This window comes from Poromitra crassiceps (genome assembly GCF_964638095.1).
Source record: "Poromitra crassiceps genome assembly, chromosome: 7".
In the NCBI taxonomy this organism is placed as follows: Eukaryota; Metazoa; Chordata; class Actinopteri; order Beryciformes; family Melamphaidae; genus Poromitra; species Poromitra crassiceps.
The window spans coordinates 33,257,244-33,279,680 of record NC_139628.1 but is presented as its reverse complement, the minus strand read 5'-3'; the positions used below and the strand labels follow the sequence as shown (position 1 = coordinate 33,279,680).

Sequence of the window (22,437 nt, the reverse complement as noted above, 5' to 3'; positions counted from 1 at the left end):
TTGGATTAGTTTCTGTTGCTGACACTGATCGCTGACTTCACACAGTGGTTTATTATTGAAGTGTATTCTGACCTTTTTTACAGCATGATTGTCAGGACGTATATACATTTTTAATTATGCTGATTTTGCTTTTAACTAATCAATCTGCTAATTTATTACAAACGATATGATGGATCTCAATTACAATCTGCTCAAGTAATTTATGGTCCAACTCTACAATAGCTTCACCGAATGATAATTAATATGGGTTCACAACAAATCACCCAGTAAATAACATGACTAAAGTTACACCAAATATGTGTGTGATGCTCTTTGCATTTTAGATTATTATTAGATGGCTCACAGTTTGTGGTGATGTAATATACATTTGTTTTTGACTTTTTTAATTGACTGTGCTGTTAGAGAGTTGGCAAGTCCTGACATCTGAAAACTTGTTGAAGCTCTGCCAGTTGGTTCCCAACCTTTTTTTGTCTTATGTACCCCTTGAGCTGTTTTGCCATGTCAATAGTGCCCCCTCACTCATGCTTGTTGATGATGCTCCTAAATTTGTTCTATAACTTTTAGTGTAATTATGCAGACGTATAAATCCATACAAAATATATTTTTCACTGAACTGCCGGTGTTTGGGCTTGGTCTCCTTTTTCTTTTTGTTACCAGGCTCCCCTAATTCAGCTTTAATTTATCTTTTGTTTGAGAAATCGCAGTTTACGTTTTATGCTTTTTTCAGCCTTTATAAATTATAATGTCCTATAGGACGAATCAACGTGACATCACAACAAAAAAGCACTTCCGGGTGCCACTGCAGCAGTTAACTAGTATGAAATAAATCTGAAAAGCTGTGCCAAACAAACTTTAATACCTTAAAAACTATACATCACATTGCTTATATTTTGACTTTGTGTTAGCAGAAGTAGCTCAAGGGTCTGTGTGAACTGTTGACCACTTGAATGTCAAGCATGCCGTGTACACGACTTCCGGTCTCGTAAACATGAATTCACACTTCACAGTGACATCACTGATGACATCATCACTGAGTTCCACAGTGACAGAGGCTCCGTCCACACTGTTTGATTGACAGGTGTTGTTTGGTAAGAGGTTCCACCCACACTGATTGGAAGGTGATGTGTGGAAGAGGCTCTGGCCACACTGATAGGCTCCGCCCACACTCATGTGTGGGAAGAGGCTCCGCCCACACAGTGTAGTTGAAGTATTTACTATCTTTGGTTTGAAGGGCTGTGTGATGACATCCAAATTGCTCGAGTTACATCAATGATGACATCACAATTGCTCGAGTGACATCACAGGTGACATCACTGATATTGCTCGAGTGACATCGCTCGAGCAATATCAGTGATGTCACTTGATTGTGATTTCATCGGTGATGTCACTCAAGCAATTGCGATGTCAACAGTGATGTCACTCAAGCAATTGGGATGTCATCAGTGATGTCATACATGCCATGGGTCATAACACCACTGTGGAAACACTAGAACCACTATCAGAATATGTGAAAATGTACTCAACAGCGAACACAATGACTATAAACAAATAAAAACTGACTCGATTTTTTGAATCTGGTGGAAGCCCTCCTACTGTTGCTCGTCCACGTCTGTTTATTTTCTTTCCACGTGGACGTGCTGCGCGCAACCATTTGGGTCCTCGCGGAAGTGACGGCAAGGCGGCGATGGCGGCTCGCAGTTTCATTCCGGATTTGCAGTGAACTACAAACTGATTTTACCCCGACTGGTCTGACTTTTGGGAACTTTTCAGACATTTTCTCTCTTTGGATGCCGCGTAGAATAAGGGCGCATTGAAGTGGTGCTTGACAACGAGCGGCCCGAAAGTTTTTAGGGGTATTTTTCTCCAAGGTTCAAGGTGGTCACCCTATCGAGCTAGCTAGCGATAGCTGCTGGCTACTAGCTAGCTAGCTGCTACACAGCTACTGAGCTAGCTTGTCAGCGAGTTGCGTGGTAAGATCCATTCAGCAGCAGCAGACGTCGTGCAGTCTACTTTTGACCACATCCACGTTTTTTTACAAACGAATTTTTATCATCGTTACAATGCGAATGCACTCTATTCGATGGTAGTTGTGCCACAAGTGTGCAGAGCGGGGTACTCACACGTTTGCCTGGCCTCTTGAACTGTGCTAGTTTGGCTGCTGCTGTGGCTAAAGACGGATTTTGAATATCACTAGAAAGCAACTTCCTTGTAGTTGTCTTCGGACAAGCGTGCCATCAGCTACGAATTCAAGTTCAGTTGCTGCGGGGTCTTTGCGTGCTCAACAACATGCTGAAGACCCGACAGTGTTTACTTGGCATCCGCACTTTCCTTGGTGTAACGTCCAGAATATGGGGCTTCATCTTGTACATTCTCAGGAAGCACCTACGAACGGTGAGCAATGAGCATTGGGGTTTAAAAGCCATTTCCTGGTCATCGATTATGTTGCATGTGTGTTTACAAGTGAGCAAAGTCCTTATGATACTGACAGTGACATGGGCACCCATAACGTATGCCCCGGGCGGTACATCCCAAACCTCAGTCACCACCAACAAGCATTCTCAATTTGCCCTCTCATTCAGCTAAGTAGATATTCATTTTCTGCTTATTTGTGTATCAACATGTGCAGCAATCGTGTTTTTTCTTTTCTGTGAAACACAAGTTTTATCATCACGCGCGTGGATGGTTTTAATGAATGACCCATCCAAGTACAGTGCAGAGAGGAACCCTCCCACATCCAAACACTTTTGTTGGTGTGTGGAGTAGCCAGTAGTACAAGCCTTCAGTTGCCATGACATGTCAACATGGCATGTACGGTGAGGTGACAGAGGCTGCCTGCTTGTAAAGATACACACAGGTGTTGTTGTTCTAGATATTAGGCATATCTGGTGTAATATGAGCGGACTTTGACTCTTAACTCTGTATCAAGGCACAAAGCTGGAGTGGTGCCCTGTGTTGTAATCGTCTTGCCGTTAGAGGTTTGTCTGCAGTTTATTGTGCTGCACTCACACTCACGTGTTGTCAACAGGCCCTGAGAGTGTGTAGTCCAGGTTAGGGGCAAGTGAGAGGGATTATGTTAGCACAGAGAGCGCACTGTTCTCTCCCTCTCGCTTTCTCTCATTCTCACTCACAGTTTAGCGCAATTGTTCACTACGTGTGATGCACTGGCACAATGCCACTATCCAGTGAGTGTGTATAGTGACGAATATAATGTAAGGGACTCTTTTTGGATAGCCATTGAGTCATTTAGGACAGGTGATCTTGCTGAAACATTTCACAGCAAGAATGCACCTGGTCGTTACATTTCACAGCAAGAATGCACCTGGTCGTTAGCTTGAACACATCAACTAAAATACTAGGCCTGTTTCTTTCTGGATCAATCAGACGTCTCTCCAATAACGTCTTATCCGTGAATTGGGTAGGATTCAAGGTCTTCTGTAAGATTAAAAATGATAATGACAAAAAAATAGATGGCACTATCTTCTGATTATTATTCTTGGTTTGCTTGCAAATTGAATGAAATCCAAAAATCCCAAGTTAGAAATCCCTTACAATGAGTAGATCACAATATGTAGAGTTGACTGACTTACCAAAATTTGTATTATTAAAAGCTCAATTAGATTAGGCTACATATATAATAGGACCATGTGTTACCATTTAGTAATCCTTTGCATGCTACTCTATGCAAAACATACAAAAAGCTGGTTTATTCATCTTAAACTAAAGCAACTATGCAGTGTAATGCTTCTGCATATAATCTGCATACAATAAACGGGGATGACCAGAGTCGGTTGGCGAGTCTGGAGGCACAAGGGCTTGGTCAACGTTTGTAGGGCCGGGGGCCAGATGGACGCTCCTGGAGGTACAGCGAGCTGAGTGGGGGCCAGGTCCCCTCCACTGGACGGTACCCAGCAGCTGCTGCCACCAATAGGCTTCCCCTGAGCTCGCCCTGCCAGGCAGCAGTGGGAGGTGACAAAAGAGGGAGGCCCTGTCCAAGGTTTAGGTACCAAGCAGTCCAGGCTCAGTCAAAGTCACCCTGCAAGTCTCCCTTCCGCCTGTGCCCCATGCTCCACTGACACCCACCGACAGCTGGGGGGGAGGGGGGGTAAAAATAGCCCTCGTGGAGAAACGCACAGTCGCCCCGGGGTGAGAGCGACACGGGAAAGGAGCCCCTCTCTGTATCTTCACTCTTTTCCACTTAGAAGAGAGCAAAGACGTTGGAGAGGAGCAGCCGTGGGCCGCGCGGGCACACCTGGGTGCAATAATACTTGGATACTCCAATATGCTGTCTTCCCCCTGTTCACTTGGTTCATCTGTGTTGTTGTAAAAGATGAGAGCAGGAGTGCTGAGGTTGTGTATTGTCTACTCTAAAAGAACCCAATACTGTATACGCTTTAGGATTTAAGCATAGCGTGAGACTTGGATATTGGCTTTTGCTATGCATCTCTCTGCCTTTAAGCCAGGCAGAGTTAACTCTCAACCATGATGCTTTCATTTCATCAATACATTGAGGGATTAAGACAAAGAAAGAAAACCACTTTGCCAAAACACTAATCTAATTCTTTCTTGCTTTCTGTGTGACGTCACGCAGAATGCCTTTGCCTTGGAAATGGAGACAGACGCATTTTCCCAATAGAGTGTGGGAGTAGGCAATGGGAGGTTTGGAGGCTTAGCTGCACTCTGAGGATCAACACTGTAGTTTAATATAGCATCCATAAACTGACTTTAATAAAATACTGTATATTTAAAAGCTGTCCATGGTGGGATTAACTTCACCTCATCCAGTATATGGGTTATTGTTTCAACTGTATTCTGTGTTGGGCGTCCGAGTAGTGCAGCAGTAGATTCCCTCCCTACCTCCTCTGGTCGGTCCGCACACTTGTTTTGGGGAAGGAAACGGGGGGGGGGAATAGCGTCATCCATCCTCCCATGCGCTCTGTCATGCTGGTGAAACTCCACGCTGTCAGGGGAAAAGAAGCGGCTGGCGACTGCACATGTATCGGAGGAAGCATGTGCTAGTCTACAAGTCTTCCCAGATCAGCAAAACTGTATTCTGTGTTCATCTGGTCTTCTAAATTGATGACTGATTGGTTTTCGCCTTGTTCATTTGCAGATAATCCAGTATCAGACGGTGCGATATGACACTTTGCCACTGTCGCCCATCTCCAGAAACAGACTCAGTGAGTACACTCATTTTTTGTCCAGTTTTGAATATAGATTTTTTTTTGGCTCCAGTTTTTTCAATTGAATCAGAATCACTTTTATTGCCACAATATCTAAAGGTTACATACGAGGAATTTGTCTTGTCTTGTCTTGTCTTTGTCTTTCTTGTTTGGAAAACTAAAGTACGGAACATTTGTTGTTCGTTGTTCATTCCAGGTACATGTATGAACCTATGAACACACATTCTGTGTATACAGAGCAGTTTGCCTCTCATGTTTAGTGATATTGGAATAGTGTGGAGCAGGAGATAAGATGAGAGAAAGAAGGGGTGGTACGTGACAAAGGTCATAAGTCTGATTCAAAAGGAAGAGTGTGCCCATCCACCTAGTTGAACAGGTGCATGAAAAACAACCGATAAGCATAAAAAAATCAAATTGAATCCACACACTGACACTGCGTTGACTCGCTCCAAGTCAGTTTGATTGTAGATGATCATTTTGATCATTCTTCATCAGAATTAAGCTAGTCAACGCAGTGTGATATGTCTGATTCGACTTCACAAGTATATGATGTGCCTGATCCTGACTTGACACATCTCGAGACATAAATCTAGGTCACTCACTATCACAACATGTATGTAATGTAGAAATTTAAGGTGAGATTAAACCAGTCAACCAAGAAAGCAATGACACAGGCAGACCCACAAAAGTTACCCACAACATAGCAAAACTGCGCGCACACACACACACACCGTGAACCCTACTATCGGGAGGCGTCGTGAGGCCGTCGTGACCTTCCTCGCCCCGAGTCAGTGAACACGAGACACACTGACTCGTCACGTCGCCTCCTCATGTTAACTCAAGATGTCAACTGTCAACCTAAGTGTCAGATCTGAGGGTTATTAGTTGTGTATGTGAGTTTATTAAGATGGATCACATGCCTGCTGGGATGATATACCGGTTAAACTTACATTCCTACGTCACCACAGTTACAAGCCAAACTTGAGAAGTGTGCCGAGGAGGATAAGCCGCCTGATCAACAACTTGTCTGTCACACAACCTCAAATCTGCAGTGTTACAAGTTCAAAAGAGCTGCAGACACTTAAGGACATGGTGTGAACAATGTCAAATGCAAATCAAGTTTGGCGCTCTGAATTGCGCTGTACAGGTTCCGCCGGCCTCTCTGTAACTACGGCCGTGATGTTTGGAGTTCCAAAGAGGCACGATAGAATGTGTCCCCGAAGACCTGTAACCAGGGCGGGAAATTGGAACACTAATGGATTTTGGTAAACACCGTTGCTGCTTAAATGTACCGTTCTATTCTAAACCTCATTGTTGGCTGGTAAAATAGGGAAATTAGCGAGTCAATTTCTAAATCCGTCTGCCTCTCTGGCTTGTGGACAGAACCGTTTCCTGCCCTGCTTGTAATGGTGACAAGATGAGTGTGTGGTCCCGAAGTGAAGAGGAAATGCGAACGTTACAGGCGGCATTTATGGTAGCCCAGACTACTCTGTGTACTCTAGAAATGAGCCGCCTTCTGGTCTGTGTAGAGCTCATTTCAAAAGCACAGTCGTGAATTTGACAAAGGACTGTGTTTCCTCTAGTCGAGTGTGTGAGATCTGTTGTGTTTCCTCCAGTCGAGTGTATGAGATCTGTTCGGTTCTATTGTATTCACCTCTTGAAACTCACCCTGCACACATCGCAGCAGCAACCCCAGCTGGAGAGCTGCTCACTGTGTCAACCACAAGGTTCCCACGGGTCCTTGAAATCCTTGAAAGTTTGGGAATTTGAAAAATCTAAATCAAGGGATTAAACGTTTTTGAAGATAGACATGGGTCATTGCAAGTACTTGAATTTAGGGTTTTTCCTAGAGAATTACGAGGGTGCCACCTCCGTCAAATTTAGTATCGAGTATTTTCTTAATTTGAAGACAATTTTTATCACTACAAACTAGGGGTGTCACAATATATCGTCCCACGAAATTTCGCGATAGTAAAACGTCACGATATGTATCGTTGAGATGAAATCTCATATCGCAATAAAAAAAAAAAAAAAATTTTTTTTTTTTTTTTCCAAAAAATAGACTAAGAAACGTCTTTGTTTGTTGAAGTTCAATGTGTGGAAAGTAGTTCAGTTGAACAAGTCTCTGAAGAGACACATGAGAAGTTATACAGGAGAGAAACCATTCAATTGAGTTTCTGGCAAAACTGTTTACTTGACAGGAAAAACTGAAGATGCATAAAAAATAGATTAAGTCTTGTTGTTTGAGTTTGAAGAAAAACCGAAGATGCATAATGAGAATTTATACTGCTGAGAAACCTTTTAGTTCAAAGCAAATCTAAGTGACGGTGTAACTCATTCTATTTCAAGATAAGCCTTATCTCCAATCTCATGTTTTTTCTAGTTGTTATTGTAATAACAATTTCCCACAACAGCATGTTTTGTATTTGTGCATTTCAAATAAAATACTACTTTTCCCTTCATATATTGTCATTATTCAAGTTTAAAAAAATATTGTTAAAATCGTATCGTATCGTATCGTTACCGTGAACCCAGTATCGTGATACGTATCGTATCGTGAACTGAGTGTATCGTGACACCCCTACTACAAACATGTACATGTAGTTCAAAGATTCAAAATCTGTACAAGTCACTTTTTTTTTAAACAATTTTAACAATAAGAAGGAAAAGCATGACAAAAACCGACAAAAGAAGAAGTAAGAAATAAATCTATGGGATGAATAAAAAATTATAATAATCTGGTTCAGGTTCAAGACTAGAGCTAGAACAATTAATCGATTAGTCGATGAACAGATAATTGACAACCATTTTGACAATTGACCAATTGTCCTCAGTATTTTTTCCAATGGTGGGGGATAAATACAAAAAAACAAAGTCAAAGGTCTCTGATTCCAGCATCTATGTATGTAAACAATGTAAACATTCTCTGGTTTCCCCATTCTTCTGTGGCATTAGAGGAATGGGGAAACCAGAGGACAACTTCAAGTATTTTCTAACAAGCGTTGCAGTCGGTGGATTTCTATCATTTGCAATTGCAACTAACACAGCACAGTTTGAGAAGTGTTCACACATTCAACCCCCTCTCTTTTTAATTGTCTGTGAGCTTCTGATAGTTTTAATTATAAAAATTCTGTGTTCTAACAGTAATTCACCTTGATCCATGTCTCAAAACGATGCCGTTTTGGGTCCTTGAATTTGATGTTGCAGAAGGTGTGGGAACCCCTAGCTCCAACGAGTGTTTCCTTGACATCGTGTAGCCGCTGTGGCCCCCCGACAGCTGACAAATGTAAATCGATGAGAATCCATCACAGTTTTTTTTGCTCTGTCAGCCACAACAAATCAGCCACATTTGCAGTTAGAGCTCAGTTGTCCACATCATGATGTAAGTGTCCAAATATGAGTCATTCTAATCCAGCAATTCACACAGAATGAACCTGAGTCTCAACCAAAATGACCCCTCCCCACCCTCAAAACTACCTACAAACTAGTGTCCTCTAGAGCAGACCTGGGCAACTGGCGGCCCGCGGGCCACATGCGGCCCGCGAGCGCCTCCTGTGGCCCGCGCTGGAATTTATTTTATTTTTTTATTTTTTTTACAGTAGGCTACACCTGAACGCAACATGCAAGATACCCACTGAATAAGTGTCCAAATGTTCATATCATTCTGGCCAATACTCCACTTATGTTATAACATTTCAGTCTGGAATATATGGAATATCTTTCAATAATCTTTATGGATAAAAGGCTAAAAGTAATCTCATGTGTAAGAAATGACTATTCTACATTGAAGTAAAACTGTAAATAATTAACTTGTTGGTTTTGGATTTATTTAGCTTCAAGAGTGCATTTTTGTTCTTGTGTGACCCTCAACACAGGCTTTGAGAATCCCGGGCCACTTACTGATACTTATGCTTAAATTAACCCACTCATATTCTGGTTTATTTCAAGAAAAACATCTTGGCTAGTGGAAATTCTAATTAGCTGGTAACTTTAAAATCTAGCAGCCATATTGGCAGGTGGTCAAAAAAGTGCCTTGCAGGGAGAGCAAGTGGTGACATAGAAGTGAGTGAGAAAAGTTTCAAATATTGGTGTTTAAGACTGAATAATGACATCACAACTGTTTTAAAATGAGTTATTCCTCTAAACCAGACTTCAAATGCCCCAAATTTTTTCGCACCGGCGCCGTTTGGCCCCCAGCCCTCAGCAAAATCTGGCCCTCTGGTAGCGAGGACATTTTTTTGTGGTCCTCTCTATCATCCAAGTTCCAGGGTTACGGCATGACAATATTTGTTCGGCCCCCGGCAACAATCTGGGTTTCTCATGTGGCCCCCCATGAAAAATAATTGCCCACCCCTGCTCTAGAGAGAGAGTGGCGTCAGCGGAGGACCAAAATGCGAGACTCATTAGCCAATGAACAGCCAGGAAGGGGTCTCGCGCTACTTTTGCATGCTAAAATAAACCTGATAATGTACAACTTGATTCAAGAAACTCGACTGCTTAATCCAGGACCTTACTTCCTGGAACTCTTGAGAGTAAAAAAAACGGTCCATTGGAGTGAATGGAGATGTCGCAACTCTTCTTACACGGCTCTGCTACAAACTACGGTAACCACACTACCTTCACTCATTCATGTGAAGGACTGTTGTACACTTTGGTTGAGCTCCGTCCTGGTCTCAACAAAGCGACTCACTAGCGTGATACTGTCGATACCTGTACTGCACTACCATTCGAGTTTGTTTATTTCAAGCCTGACTCAAAAGCCCACTCTTATAGAGTGCTGCAGGGATGACGTATTTGTGTAGGCTTACCCAGAAGTCCCGGCACTTCCTGGTTCGTGCATGAAATAAGGTCTGTGGTTAACACGAGTTTCTGAAACAGCGAAGTTTGTGTTCAGCAAGATCTTCACAAATGAGCCGTTGTTTTTAACTTGTTTTTCAGAAAACACTTCAAAAGTCATAAAAGTGGTCCTCATTGGTGGAGATTATCTTGCTGAACACAAACTTTGTTGTTTCATAAGCCTTTGTTAACCACAGACCTTCAGAATCAGAAAGACTTTATTGATCCCCGAGGGGATGTTGAGTCATGCTACAGTTGCTCAACACTCAGGTAGGGGAAAATCTGAACATAGAGACATTATAAGAAGCATATGAATAGACCATAAAAACAATAAAATAGAAGTTAGGTAGCCTATATGCATATTTCATGCATTTAACCGAAATCCCTATAGGTTGAGGCGATGTCTCCTTATAGACGTTGCGTCAGCTGGCTCAGCCTGGCTGGGGGCATGGTCAGGGTGGGGTAAATCCCCCGTTCTATCCATTCAGCAAAGTTAGAATTTAGCTGCTAGCCCAGCCCAGGCAGACACAATCGGGGATTTAACCCCCGCAGTAAACGCACACAGCGGAGACAAGCATCATCGAGGAAGACACTGAATCTCTACCAGCTTTACTGTTGTGCTGTTGAACTCTTAGAGAATTTCCCAGTGCGGATTATATCAATTATCAAACATTTATGCGGCGTCGGCGTCTTACCAAGATTTGTTTTTCAAACTCGTGTGTCTGCAGATGCAGTGAAGAGGAAGATTCTGGTTCTGGACCTGGACGAGACTCTGATCCACTCGCATCACGACGGGGTCCTCAGACCCACAGTTAGACCCGGCACACCGCCGGACTTCATCCTCAAGGTACACATACACGTACACATACATGTGCATGTTTTCACACAAACACAGGCAAGCCCAAACGCCACTCTTATCTCAACAAAATGGCTCCTTCTGTTTCCTTTTCCATGCAGGTCGTCATTGATAAGCACCCAGTTAGATTCTTCGTACATAAAAGGCCACACGTTGACTTCTTTTTAGAAGTGGTAAGTGCTGTTTGAACAACTGCTGTGAAAAGTGTTTTTCTATCTATGTGCTTGGATCAGTGTTTTTGTATCTATGTGCTCATGGTCCAGATCGCTCATTCTCACCTAGTAATTAATCAGCCAATCACAAATCAGCCTAAAAATGTATGCATGTACAGTTATGCGGCCTCTCGTGGTTGCTGTAATTTGTTGTTTTGAAAAAGAAATTGTATATATTTTATACCGTCATTACCATGACTGTATATAATGTACATCTATCTGACTGTTGACTCCTCACTCCGCCCGGTAGGGCTGCAAGTAGTTAACAGTGAGGCGGCTTGATTGGAAACCCATTATGGTTAAAGCCTCTCCAGCGTATTTAGTCATTTTTAAGATATTTATTATTTTTTCTGAGTCATGACCTGGCATAGTTGTTGAATAGCCACACTGGTGGCCAGATATTCTTTGACAAATAACTTAATTTTGTGCTCAAGTTTAGAGTTGCTAAAATGGAATGATTACGTGTGACCATTAGTGGAACTAGCTGTTACCTGCCTCTAGGCAGTCTGTTTTACCTGCAGTATGCAAGCTAATTGGCAAACGTAAGCCAGTGGAGTGAGTGTTCTTAACTCATTGAGTGCCAAGGACGTCGATCGACGTCCAAGTAAATAGTGACCTAGAGTGCCAAAGACGTCGATCGACGTCAAATGCGTTTTTTGACGGTGGGACGTGGATCAAAGCCTCCTGCATCTCCTGTACAAATATTGTAGCTATTGAAGGTGTATAACCTATTTTACGGACTCATTAGGTGGCGACAGTGCTCTCCAGATTAGAGAAAGGTCCGGAAAACAGCAGGAAAAAGCCCCGTGATGAAAGAGAAACCGCTCATGCTGCAGCCAGAGCCATATAGATTGCTCTGGCTGGAGTTAACGTTGGCTGCGAACAGCAGTCAATCCGCGCCCACAACTGAGCCTCTCTGTCTCTGCTGTATAGTTTCTGCACACGATTAGCCGCCAGAAAAGCAGCACCCGACGCCGAAGGGCCAAACCATTCTCAGCAGTCCGGTTTGGCTTTTCCGTGTCACGCTGGGAGCCGGCGCACAAAAACGGAGCACTCCGAAAATAGACGCTGGGTGCGTGAGGCTGTGTGTTAGTGTGGGGATGAGTTTGCAGCTGAGGGGGGGGGGGGAGGGGGTTGGGGCACGCAGGGCACCACACAACTACACCATGTCACTACATCAGAAAATATTAGCTTCAGACTCAGTGAATGTGCTTGAAATGCTTCATTTCACAAAAGGCGGAATAACTCAGCTTCTAATTTGAAACACATGTTTTTGCTCAAAACAACCTATCTTCTCCGGCTCATAACTAAAGAACGGAAAATGGTATCAATAAACTTTTTTTTGCTGACGATACAATAGTCTCCTCGTTCTTTGTGCGTGTTCGGTGTTTACATAGTAATATCACACAATATTCTGTGGGCCTCGAGAAATCACTGAAAATGCTCTGAAACTCTGGCACTGGGAGCGTCCGTTTTCCAAAAGTGGCTGGCACTCAATGAGTTAACAGCACGCGAGCGTCCGACTCATTTTTCGCTCTAGTGTTCCAATTTTGCACCAACAACAAAAGAATGCTGATATTACAATGGTTAAAAAGCTTATGCAGTGGATTATACATGACGGACGCCATGCCGATCGACCCTGAGCAGCGACATGCAGTGTGTGTGTGAGGTGAAACTAGCTGCTGTTTGCTACAGCTGTGGACAGAATCTGATCATACTTTACATTTGTTGGAGGTGAACCGCCACCATACTCTGGCAGGTGTTGATTTAATTAGTGCTTCTATACAAACCACGTACCTATCATCTGTGCGCTCCAGTTCACACTGGAGACATAATCACCGTTCATATTTTGTGTGGTTTAGGCGGAGCCTGGAGGAGCTCTGCACTCTGAGTGCACTTTTCTAGTTACTAACTGTAACTCGTGTGTGTCCGTCCGTGTGTGTGTGTGCGTGTGCGTGCAGGTGAGCCAGTGGTACGAGCTGGTGGTGTTCACAGCCAGTATGGAGATCTACGGTTCGGCAGTGGCAGACAAGTTGGACAACAACAGGAACATCCTGAGACGCAGATACTACAGACAGGTACTGCACTTAACGCTGCCTGTGCATCCATCTATGGGTTTAATGAAATCGGAGACTTCATGAGATCTGCAGCCATTCTGCCGTATCAGCAATGATTGTAATGTGATTCCTGATGACAGTGATTTTAAAACGGCTGCTCTGGAACACTTTCTTCCTTCTCTAAAAGCCCTTTTGACGGCATCACTGACGTCTGTGTTTTTTTCCCCCCTTTTTCACAGCATTGTACATTGGATCTAGGTAGTTATATTAAAGACCTGTCCGTAGTACACGACGACCTGTCCAGTATTGTCATCCTGGACAACTCGCCTGGCGCTTATCGCAGCCATCCAGGTAAAACTGCAGCCCCTCTCTCTCTCTCACACACACACACACACACACACATACACCTACATCAGTTTGACTCACTGGGCTTCATGCAGCAAAACTCTCTTAAATGGCATATTTTCTCTTAATTTTCTGTTGAGAGAAAAAAAACGAACAGAGAATTCAAGTCCAGATGCACCAAACATTCTTAGCCATCCAAATCTGCTCTTACCCAGGTGTGCTGAATGATGAGTCCCACTTCATCATAATTGGAGGCGTGTGGCAGATTGTTTGTTATTAGGATAAGTAACTCCCCCATTATATATTCAAATAGGTAACACCCCCTAAAACACTATATAGCATAGGTAACACCCCCTAAAACAATATATAGCATAGGTAACACTCCCTAAAACACTATATAGCATAGGTAACACTCCCTAAAACACTATATAGCATAGGTAACACTCCTTAAAACACTATATAGCATAGGTAACACTCCTTAAAACACTATATAGCATAGGTAACACTCCCTAAAACACTATATAGCATAGGTAACACTCCCTAAAACGCTATATAGCATAGGTAACACTCCCTAAAACGCTATATAGCATAGGTAACACCCCCTAAAACACTATATAGCATAGGTAACACCCCCTAAAACACTATATAGCATAGGTAACACAACCTAAAACACTATATAGCATAGGTAACACCCCCTAAAACACTATATAGCATAGGTAACACTCCCTAAAACACTATATAGCATAGGTAACACCCCCTAAAACACTATATAGCATAGGTAACACTCCCTAAAACACTATATAGCATAGGTAACACCCCCTAAAACACTATATATCATAGGTAACACCCCCTAAAACACTATATAGCATAGGTAACACCCCCTAAAACACTATATATCATAGGTAACACCCCCTAAAACACTATATAGCATAGGTAACACCCCCTAAAACACTATATATCATAGGTAACACCCCCTAAAACACTATATAGCATAGGTAACACAACCTAAAACACTATATATCATAGGTAACACCCCCTAAAACACTATATAGCATAGGTAACACTCCCTAAAACACTATATAGCATAGGTAACACCCCCTAAAACACTATATAGCATAGGTAACACTCCCTAAAACACTATATATCATAGGTAACACCCCCTAAAACACTATATAGCATAGGTAACACAACCTAAAACACTATATATCATAGGTAACACCCCCTAAAACACTATATAGCATAGGTAACACCCCCTAAAACACTATATAGCATAGGTAACACAACCTAAAACACTATATAGCATAGGTAACACCCCCTAAAACACTATATAGCATAGGTAACACTCCCTAAAACACTATATAGCATAGGTAACACCCCCTAAAACACTATATAGCATAGGTAACACTCCCTAAAACACTATATAGCATAGGTAACACCCCCTAAAACACTATATATCATAGGTAACACCCCCTAAAACACTATATAGCATAGGTAACACCCCCTAAAACACTATATATCATAGGTAACACCCCCTAAAACACTATATAGCATAGGTAACACCCCCTAAAACACTATATATCATAGGTAACACCCCCTAAAACACTATATAGCATAGGTAACACAACCTAAAACACTATATATCATAGGTAACACCCCCTAAAACACTATATAGCATAGGTAACACTCCCTAAAACACTATATAGCATAGGTAACACCCCCTAAAACACTATATAGCATAGGTAACACTCCCTAAAACACTATATATCATAGGTAACACCCCCTAAAACACTATATAGCATAGGTAACACAACCTAAAACACTATATATCATAGGTAACACCCCCTAAAACACTATATAGCATAGGTAACACTCCCTAAAACACTATATAGCATAGGTAACACTCCCTAAAACACTATATAGCATAGGTAACACAACCTAAAACACTATATATCATAGGTAACACCCCCTAAAACACTATATAGCATAGGTAACACTCCCTAAAACACTATATAGCATAGGTAACACCCCCTAAAACACTATATATCATAGGTAACACCCCCTAAAACACTATATAGCATAGGTAACACAACCTAAAACACTATATATCATAGGTAACACCCCCTAAAACACTATATAGCATAGGTAACACTCCCTAAAACACTATATAGCATAGGTAACACCCCCTAAAACACTATATAGCATAGGTAACACTCCCTAAAACACTATATAGCATAGGTAACACCCCCTAAAACACTATATAGCATAGGTAACACTCCCTAAAACACTATATAGCATAGGTAACACCCCCTAAAACACTATATATCATAGGTAACACCCCCTAAAACACTATATAGCATAGGTAACACCCCCTAAAACACTATATAGCATAGGTAACACCCCCTAAAACACTATATAGCATAGGTAACACTCCCTAAAACACTATATAGCATAGGTAACACAACCTAAAACACTATATATCATAGGTAACACCCCCTAAAACACTATATAGCATAGGTAACACCCCCTAAAACACTATATAGCATAGGTAACACCCCCTAAAACACTATATAGCATAGGTAACACCCCCTAAACATATAAGGGCAGGTGGCAGGGCAGGACCTCCTCCCCTGCTCCTCCCTTTTCCTGCTCTCTCCTCTTTCCTCCTTCCCAACCTCCTCCCTTTCCCTGCTCCACCTCCACCTCCTCCCTTTCCCTGCTCTCTCCTCCCCCACATTCCCCCGCTCTCCCTCCCCTGCTCCACCTCCTCCCTTTCCCTGCTCTCTCCTCCTCCACATTCCCCCGCTCTCCCTCCCCTGCTCCACCTCCACCTCCTCCCTTTCCCTGCTCTCTCCTCCCCCACATACCCCCGCTCTCCCTCCCCTGCTCCACCTCCACCTCCTCCCTTTCCCTGCTCTCTCCTCCCCCACATACCCCCGCTCTCCCTCCCCTGCTCCACCTCCACCTCCTCCCTTTCCCTGCTCTCTCCTCCCCCACATACCCCCGCTCTCCCTCCCCTGCTCCACCTCCACATCCTCCCTTTCCCTGCTCTCTCCTCCCCCACATACCCCCGCTCTCCCTCCCCACCTCCTCCCTTTTCCTGCTCTCTCCTCCGCCACATCCCCCACGCTGTCCCTCCCTTGCTCCACCTACACCTCCTCCCTTTCCCTGTTCTCCCCTCCCCCACATTCCCCTGTTCCCTCCCCCACCTCTTCCCTTTCCCTGTTCTCTCCTCCCCCACGTTCCTCCCCCCTTTCTCTCGGTCTCTCCCTATCATATGATTGTTCAATCATGTTGTTATTATTATTACTACTGTTATTGTTACTGTTGTGTCAGCTATATTTAGCTAGACATATTCTCTGTGAAGTCCTCTGAGACATGCTTGTGAATTAGGGCTATACAAATAAACTTGACTTGACTTGTGCTGTGTGCAAATACTCTGGCACATGGCCAAGAATTAGAGAGATGCCACCAAAAAAAGGCAAAGAAGTGGAACTTCAGCAGTAATGGAGTTGACGTACTGTTAAACATGGGATTTTCCAGTGTGTCAGTACTGGTGTTACAGGAAAAGCAAAAACCCAGCAATGACAAAACATGTGTGATGCTGTAAATGCTGTGAGGAACGCACAGTCACTGAAATGACATGAAAATGGAAGCAAAAACAATGCATTGCCCAAGAGCAGTATACAGTATAAGCCATTCAGAAGCTGAACGCACACAATATCATTCAACGATAAATGGATTTATTTTTTATTAATTCTTTAGCCCACAAATTTAATAATCCAATCATTATAAATTACTCTAAAACGTAGAAAAATCCAAATTTGATTATATGATATTAATGCATTTGTTCCCCAAATGGAAAACTTATGTTTCCTTGCATTGGACAATCTGTGGACTAGGCCTGGCAAGGACCTCACAATACGATGCGTATCACGATACGATTGTATCACGATACATTGCGAATACAATACATATTGCAATACTGTACATAATTTACTGAAAATGTTTAAATGGAGCTAGAAATACAACACGCTGTGCACCACCCAGGTAGTGTAATGAACATCACTTTATATTGATAACTTAGTGGACAAATTGAGTCAGAACTACTGAGTGTTTGAGTGTCTCACTGAATGCACTGAAATAAAATGTATTCTTATTGTGTCACTGAACACATGGATGTGCAAAAAAATCGATATGGCGATATATCACGATATTTTTCTGAAATATTGATACAGTATTGCGTAAAAAAGTATTGTGATATATTGCCGTATTGATTTTATTGCACAGCCCTACCTTTGACATGTGCTGCTGGGGTTAAGTGTTAGTTTCATATGGGTTTTGAGGGGAAAGCGTGCGTCCCTCTGTGTGAATGTTCGACTATAGCAAACAAAATGGAATGAGGCCTTGTGACAGGCCAGGAGCAGAGCAGCTAACTCAGCTGTTCATTTCCAATACAAGACATGTATTGTAATTGTTTTAATGGCTCATTTAAATCTGCAGCAGTTGTAACACCTGATGTTCTTGTTAACAGAACAACATGTAAACACAAGCGTGTCTTTTTCTCTGACACGGCTCTCTGGGTGTTTCCCCCCCTCCAGACAATGCAATACCCATCAAGTCCTGGTTCAGCGACCCTAGTGACACAGCACTTCTTAACTTACTCCCTATGCTGGATGCACTAAGGTAAGTCCACTGTGGCATTTTGCTGCACGTTTGCCTGTGTTCTAGTCTCAACACCATACTCATGAGAGTTCTTGCGCTGATACACTATGTTACTGCACGCTGCAGATCTCTCTCTGGGTCTGGGACACTCCTCGCTCCAAACGGGGTTTGGAATCCGGGCCCAGTGAGATTGGTTTGTGCGGAATTTCAAACCCACCAATCAGTAACTTCTTTAGCGGTCAGGCGCACCCGCCCAACCTGACTCTGTTGACTTTTGAAAATGAACCACTTGCTCATTGGTGCTACGATGTGTCAGTCATCCAAATGTTCCCCACCTCTGAATCGCTGCACTCTGCATACTACATAAATGAGTCTGTGCCACTTCGCAGCTCTCGCTGGTGTTTTGAGGTCGGGAACATTTGGATGACTGACACATCATAGCACCAATGAGCGAGTGGTTCATTTTCAAAAGTCAACAGAGTCAGGTTGGGAGTGCAGCGATTCAATGTGATATTTGAGTCTGGGGAGAGACTACCTGTATTCAACTGATCTGTTGTCATTTCAAAGGTTTAAGATAATAGCTCCAACTCTCTTTCATGGTTTAAATAACTTTTTTTTTTTTTTTTTATTGCTTTTTATTTTATTTTATGTTTACACCTATCCAATCCTCTCATCTTTTCAGCACAACATTGATAAACAACAGCAAGTTGATTTAGGCCTGTTTCCTACAACCGTCTCTCTCTGCTCTCCTAGGTTCACCGCTGATGTGCGCTCCGTCCTCAGTCGAAACCTCCACCAGCACCGGCTTTGGTGATTGGCTGAACCGAGGGGGGGCGGGGCTTGTTGACCGGCCCCGCCCTCTCTCTCTGTCGAGCTCTCTCTCTCTCTGCCGGTTCCGTCCTGCCCTCCATTCCCACACAGACGACCCACCGGCCCTCTAGGAGCCTCTCTCAGCAGCAGGGCACTGAGGAGAGGAGAGGAGAGGTGGGGTGAGCGCCTACCATGGGATGAACAGTATGGGATCATGAGAGCCCGGAAACTACTGGGGAGGGATGGGGGAGCTCGCTTGATCTTTTTCTTCTTGATTCTTTATTTGTTTTTTTTGTTTCCCCCTTTTTCTTTATTTTTCTTTTTTCTTTTTTTTCTCAAAACACAACGGAGCCTCTTCTGCCTTATAGCTCCGGATACTGACTGTGTGCGTATGGAGAGTTTGTGTACGTGAGTGGGAGTATGCTTGCCGCGTCCGTTAGTCTTTTTAAACTTTTTTGACGATTGGGGCGGGGGGCGGGAAAGGAGAAGAATCAGCAAAGGCAACAAAGACAATTCTCTATTATTTCTTCTTATTCTTCATCATCGCCGTTGCACTTCACTAGATGACGACCCACCATTTTGCTGTCTTAACCTCACAGAGCGACAGGGGCGAGGGGGCAAATACGAAACTGCCCCTTTTCACATCAACCTCATACCCCAAAGGTGGTTTGTTGGCTCTGACTGAATTGCTGAGGTATGTTTTTTTTTTTTCTCTTCCTTCTTCTCTCTCACAAGAACGGATAAATGTAAGTGACGTGATGAAGTTTTGCTTGCAACATACCATCCTCAGAGGTTTTTCTGGATAGATAGCCAACAGCTGGAGTATTTTTTTTCCCAACCACAACCATCACTTCCCCCAAAGCTCCTTACGGGGACTCAGTGCTATAGACTGGACTGAAAAGTTGTGAGAAAAAAAGAATGGCTTGTAAAGATACATGGACTGCTGTGCCGCCTCTCAATATCTGATTGTTTCTCTATTACCATAAATGTATGATAATATGACTTCTGGATACCATGAATTTTTTTGCTTTGCCCCCCCTTTTGCCATCTGATGCCATCCTAATTTCAAATAATAGGAGTTGCACTTAATTTCTCTCCCTTCTGTTTTTGTTGCAGTTGGTTTTTTTGTATTTGATTCAAAAAATTTGCAGCCTGCCCCTTTCAATTTTTACCTGCTCCCCTTACTGTATGGGTTCAACTATTAAACCCTCCGTCTTTAGCCTAAATGCCTTCTGAACAATGTCAGTCTTGTCAAGGCTCACAATGGCTTCTTATTGGCTCTGTCTCCAGGTCTGTGTTACTAATAAAACACTTGTCAGTATCGACCAATTCCTATCCTAGCTGATTTTTTATGCTGTTTATTCTCCTTTTTTGTAATAATTTTCAGGTGTATAATTTACAACACTGAAGCTGGCGTGCTGTAACAGCAAATTTAACGTTTGTACTTTTGGTCTATAAATACATTGATATTTTTATTTCAAAAGTACAAATGTTAAATTTGCTCTTACACTTGCAAAATGAGTATCGATACCGGTGTGTGAGAGAGATTCATGCTGTATTTCTGTGGCAGGCAAACTTTTTTCATCATAATCTGCTGCCATCATGTGGTGTCACAGGAGACTGCGGCCGTCTTCCCAGTATTTTGCCCCTGACAAGGATTTTCCAAAAATGTCTGCTTCAGAACCCAAACTGGAGGTGAAAGAGATAAGGTCGCTTAAGGTTTTTGCTGCTTCCCCCTTCTTGAAGGAATCTGAATGGGAAGTAACATGAGATCCTCCTCTAGCCTTTAAACAAAGCAATTGACAACAGCTCATATGGTACCATGTAGCAGCGTCTCAGATCTTATAAGATGTTTTTCTCACTTAAGTGCAGTAACACTGGTGGTGTAAATTATTTTTTCAACAAATTTAGAAAAGCAAGGTAAAACAGAAATAGGGCGATAGATTATAGAGAAGCATTTATGATATCACAATGACTCTGTGCATCTAACATCAACAAAATGATATCACTGATGACATCACCTATGACATCACAATTGCTCCAGTTACATCACTGATGACATCACAATTGCTCATGTTATAATTATATTGTTTGCGTGCAGACATTTTATCGGTTGAAATGCGTATCTTTATTAATTTTCTTATTTATTTTTTGGATGGTATAGCACTGTGGATGTGGTGATAGGTGCTGTTTGATGTTGGCAAGGAAAAAAGTGAAAAGCGAGCACACTCCAAAACATGCAGCTTCGGTGCAGGGCACATGTAATATCAAGTCACAACAGAAAAGCCAGCACACACAAAAAGTCCTTTTAGAGGTTTTAATACCTTAGTCTGGGGCAGCAGCACAGCAACAAACAAGTTTCGGCGCGTAGGCCTTCAGTGTTGTGCCACAGTAGGCGGACGTGACGGTTAAATACAGTCAAAACCGGAAATACATTCAATTACACATGAATATATAATTTTTTATAAACCGCCGAACGTAGACGGGTACAAGAAAAAAGGGAACAACGGTATCCAACGATTAACAATTATAGATCATATTGTGTAAGAGATACAACAAAGTTCAAATAGCACAATGGTCAGGAAAGCACACAAACAGACCTATAGCCACGGAGAATAAAAGGTGGAACATAGCATTTATATAGAAGTACTAGAACAATAGAACAATAAAATAAGCCTCTATCTTACAGGTATCGCATATGAGCACATTCTAGAGAAAACAACCCAGTAGCAGTTCTTCATTGAGACCCTTAGGGTGCTCTGTTTGGAAGGTGTGTATCCAGAAGGCTTCCCTTTGTAAAAGAGCCCTGTCTCTGTCACCACCTCTCTTCAGAGGATGAACATGTTCAATGCCTTGAAATCTGAGGGAACACACATCATGACCCACTGTATTGAAATGTCTGGCCACTGACGACTTGATATCCCTATTTCTAATGTTACTTTTGTGCTCCGATATACGGGTCTTGAGTTCTCTGGTGGTCTTACCTATGTAGAACAGGCCACACGGGCAGTTTAATAAATATACAACAAATTTGGTTTTACATGTAATTCTACTTTTAATAGAATATTTCTTCCCAGAGTGGGGATGAAAGAAGGAATCACCTCTGATCATGGCATTACAGTGAATGCAATTTAAACAAGGAAAATTACCGCTCGGTATATTGGACAAGAAATGTACCGGGGGGGGGGGGTATAGCAGTCAGCTCTGACTACCATGTCTCTTATGTTTCTAGCCCGTTTAAGGGCAAACAGAGAAACAGAGGAAGCTTGGTGAAGGCATGGCCCACTAGGGGGTCGCTCTGCAGAATGTGCCAATGGCTCAAAATACATTTTTTAATGTCCTGCGAAACAGGAGAAAAAGTGGTCGCACACACAATATTAAAATCACGGTCCGAGGAAGTTTTAGGAACCAACAGCTCGTCACGTTGTAACCGTCTGACCCTCTGGAGGCTACTATCCAGTACTTTTTTATCCTTACTT

At 42.7% G+C, this 22,437-nt stretch overlaps 1 protein-coding gene across 1 annotated transcript; it reads left to right on the top strand.

The window, feature by feature from the left end:
- Positions 1-1,708: 1,708 nt before the first annotated feature.
- Positions 1,709-20,245, top strand: LOC310779920 (CTD nuclear envelope phosphatase 1A). Its single transcript, XM_083640436.1, has 8 exons — positions 1,709-2,391; positions 5,111-5,177; positions 10,745-10,863; positions 10,974-11,045; positions 13,046-13,162; positions 13,381-13,492; positions 18,085-18,169; positions 18,902-20,245. The coding sequence occupies exons 1-8, from the start codon at positions 2,287-2,289 to the stop codon at positions 18,960-18,962; spliced, it is 738 nt and encodes a 245-aa protein (XP_083496562.1). The 5' UTR covers positions 1,709-2,286; the 3' UTR covers positions 18,963-20,245.
- Positions 20,246-22,437: the final 2,192 nt, after the last annotated feature.

Coding starts and splice junctions, on each gene's coding strand:
- LOC310779920 (XM_083640436.1), top strand. CDS start 2,287: ATGCTGAAGACCCGACAGTGTTTACTTGGCATCCGCACTTTCCTTGGT. Junction 13,493..18,084: donor CGCTTATCGCAGCCATCCAG/GTAAAACTGCAG, acceptor CCCCCCCTCCAG/ACAATGCAATACCCATCAAG. Junction 18,170..18,901: donor CCTATGCTGGATGCACTAAG/GTAAGTCCACTG, acceptor CTGCTCTCCTAG/GTTCACCGCTGATGTGCGCT.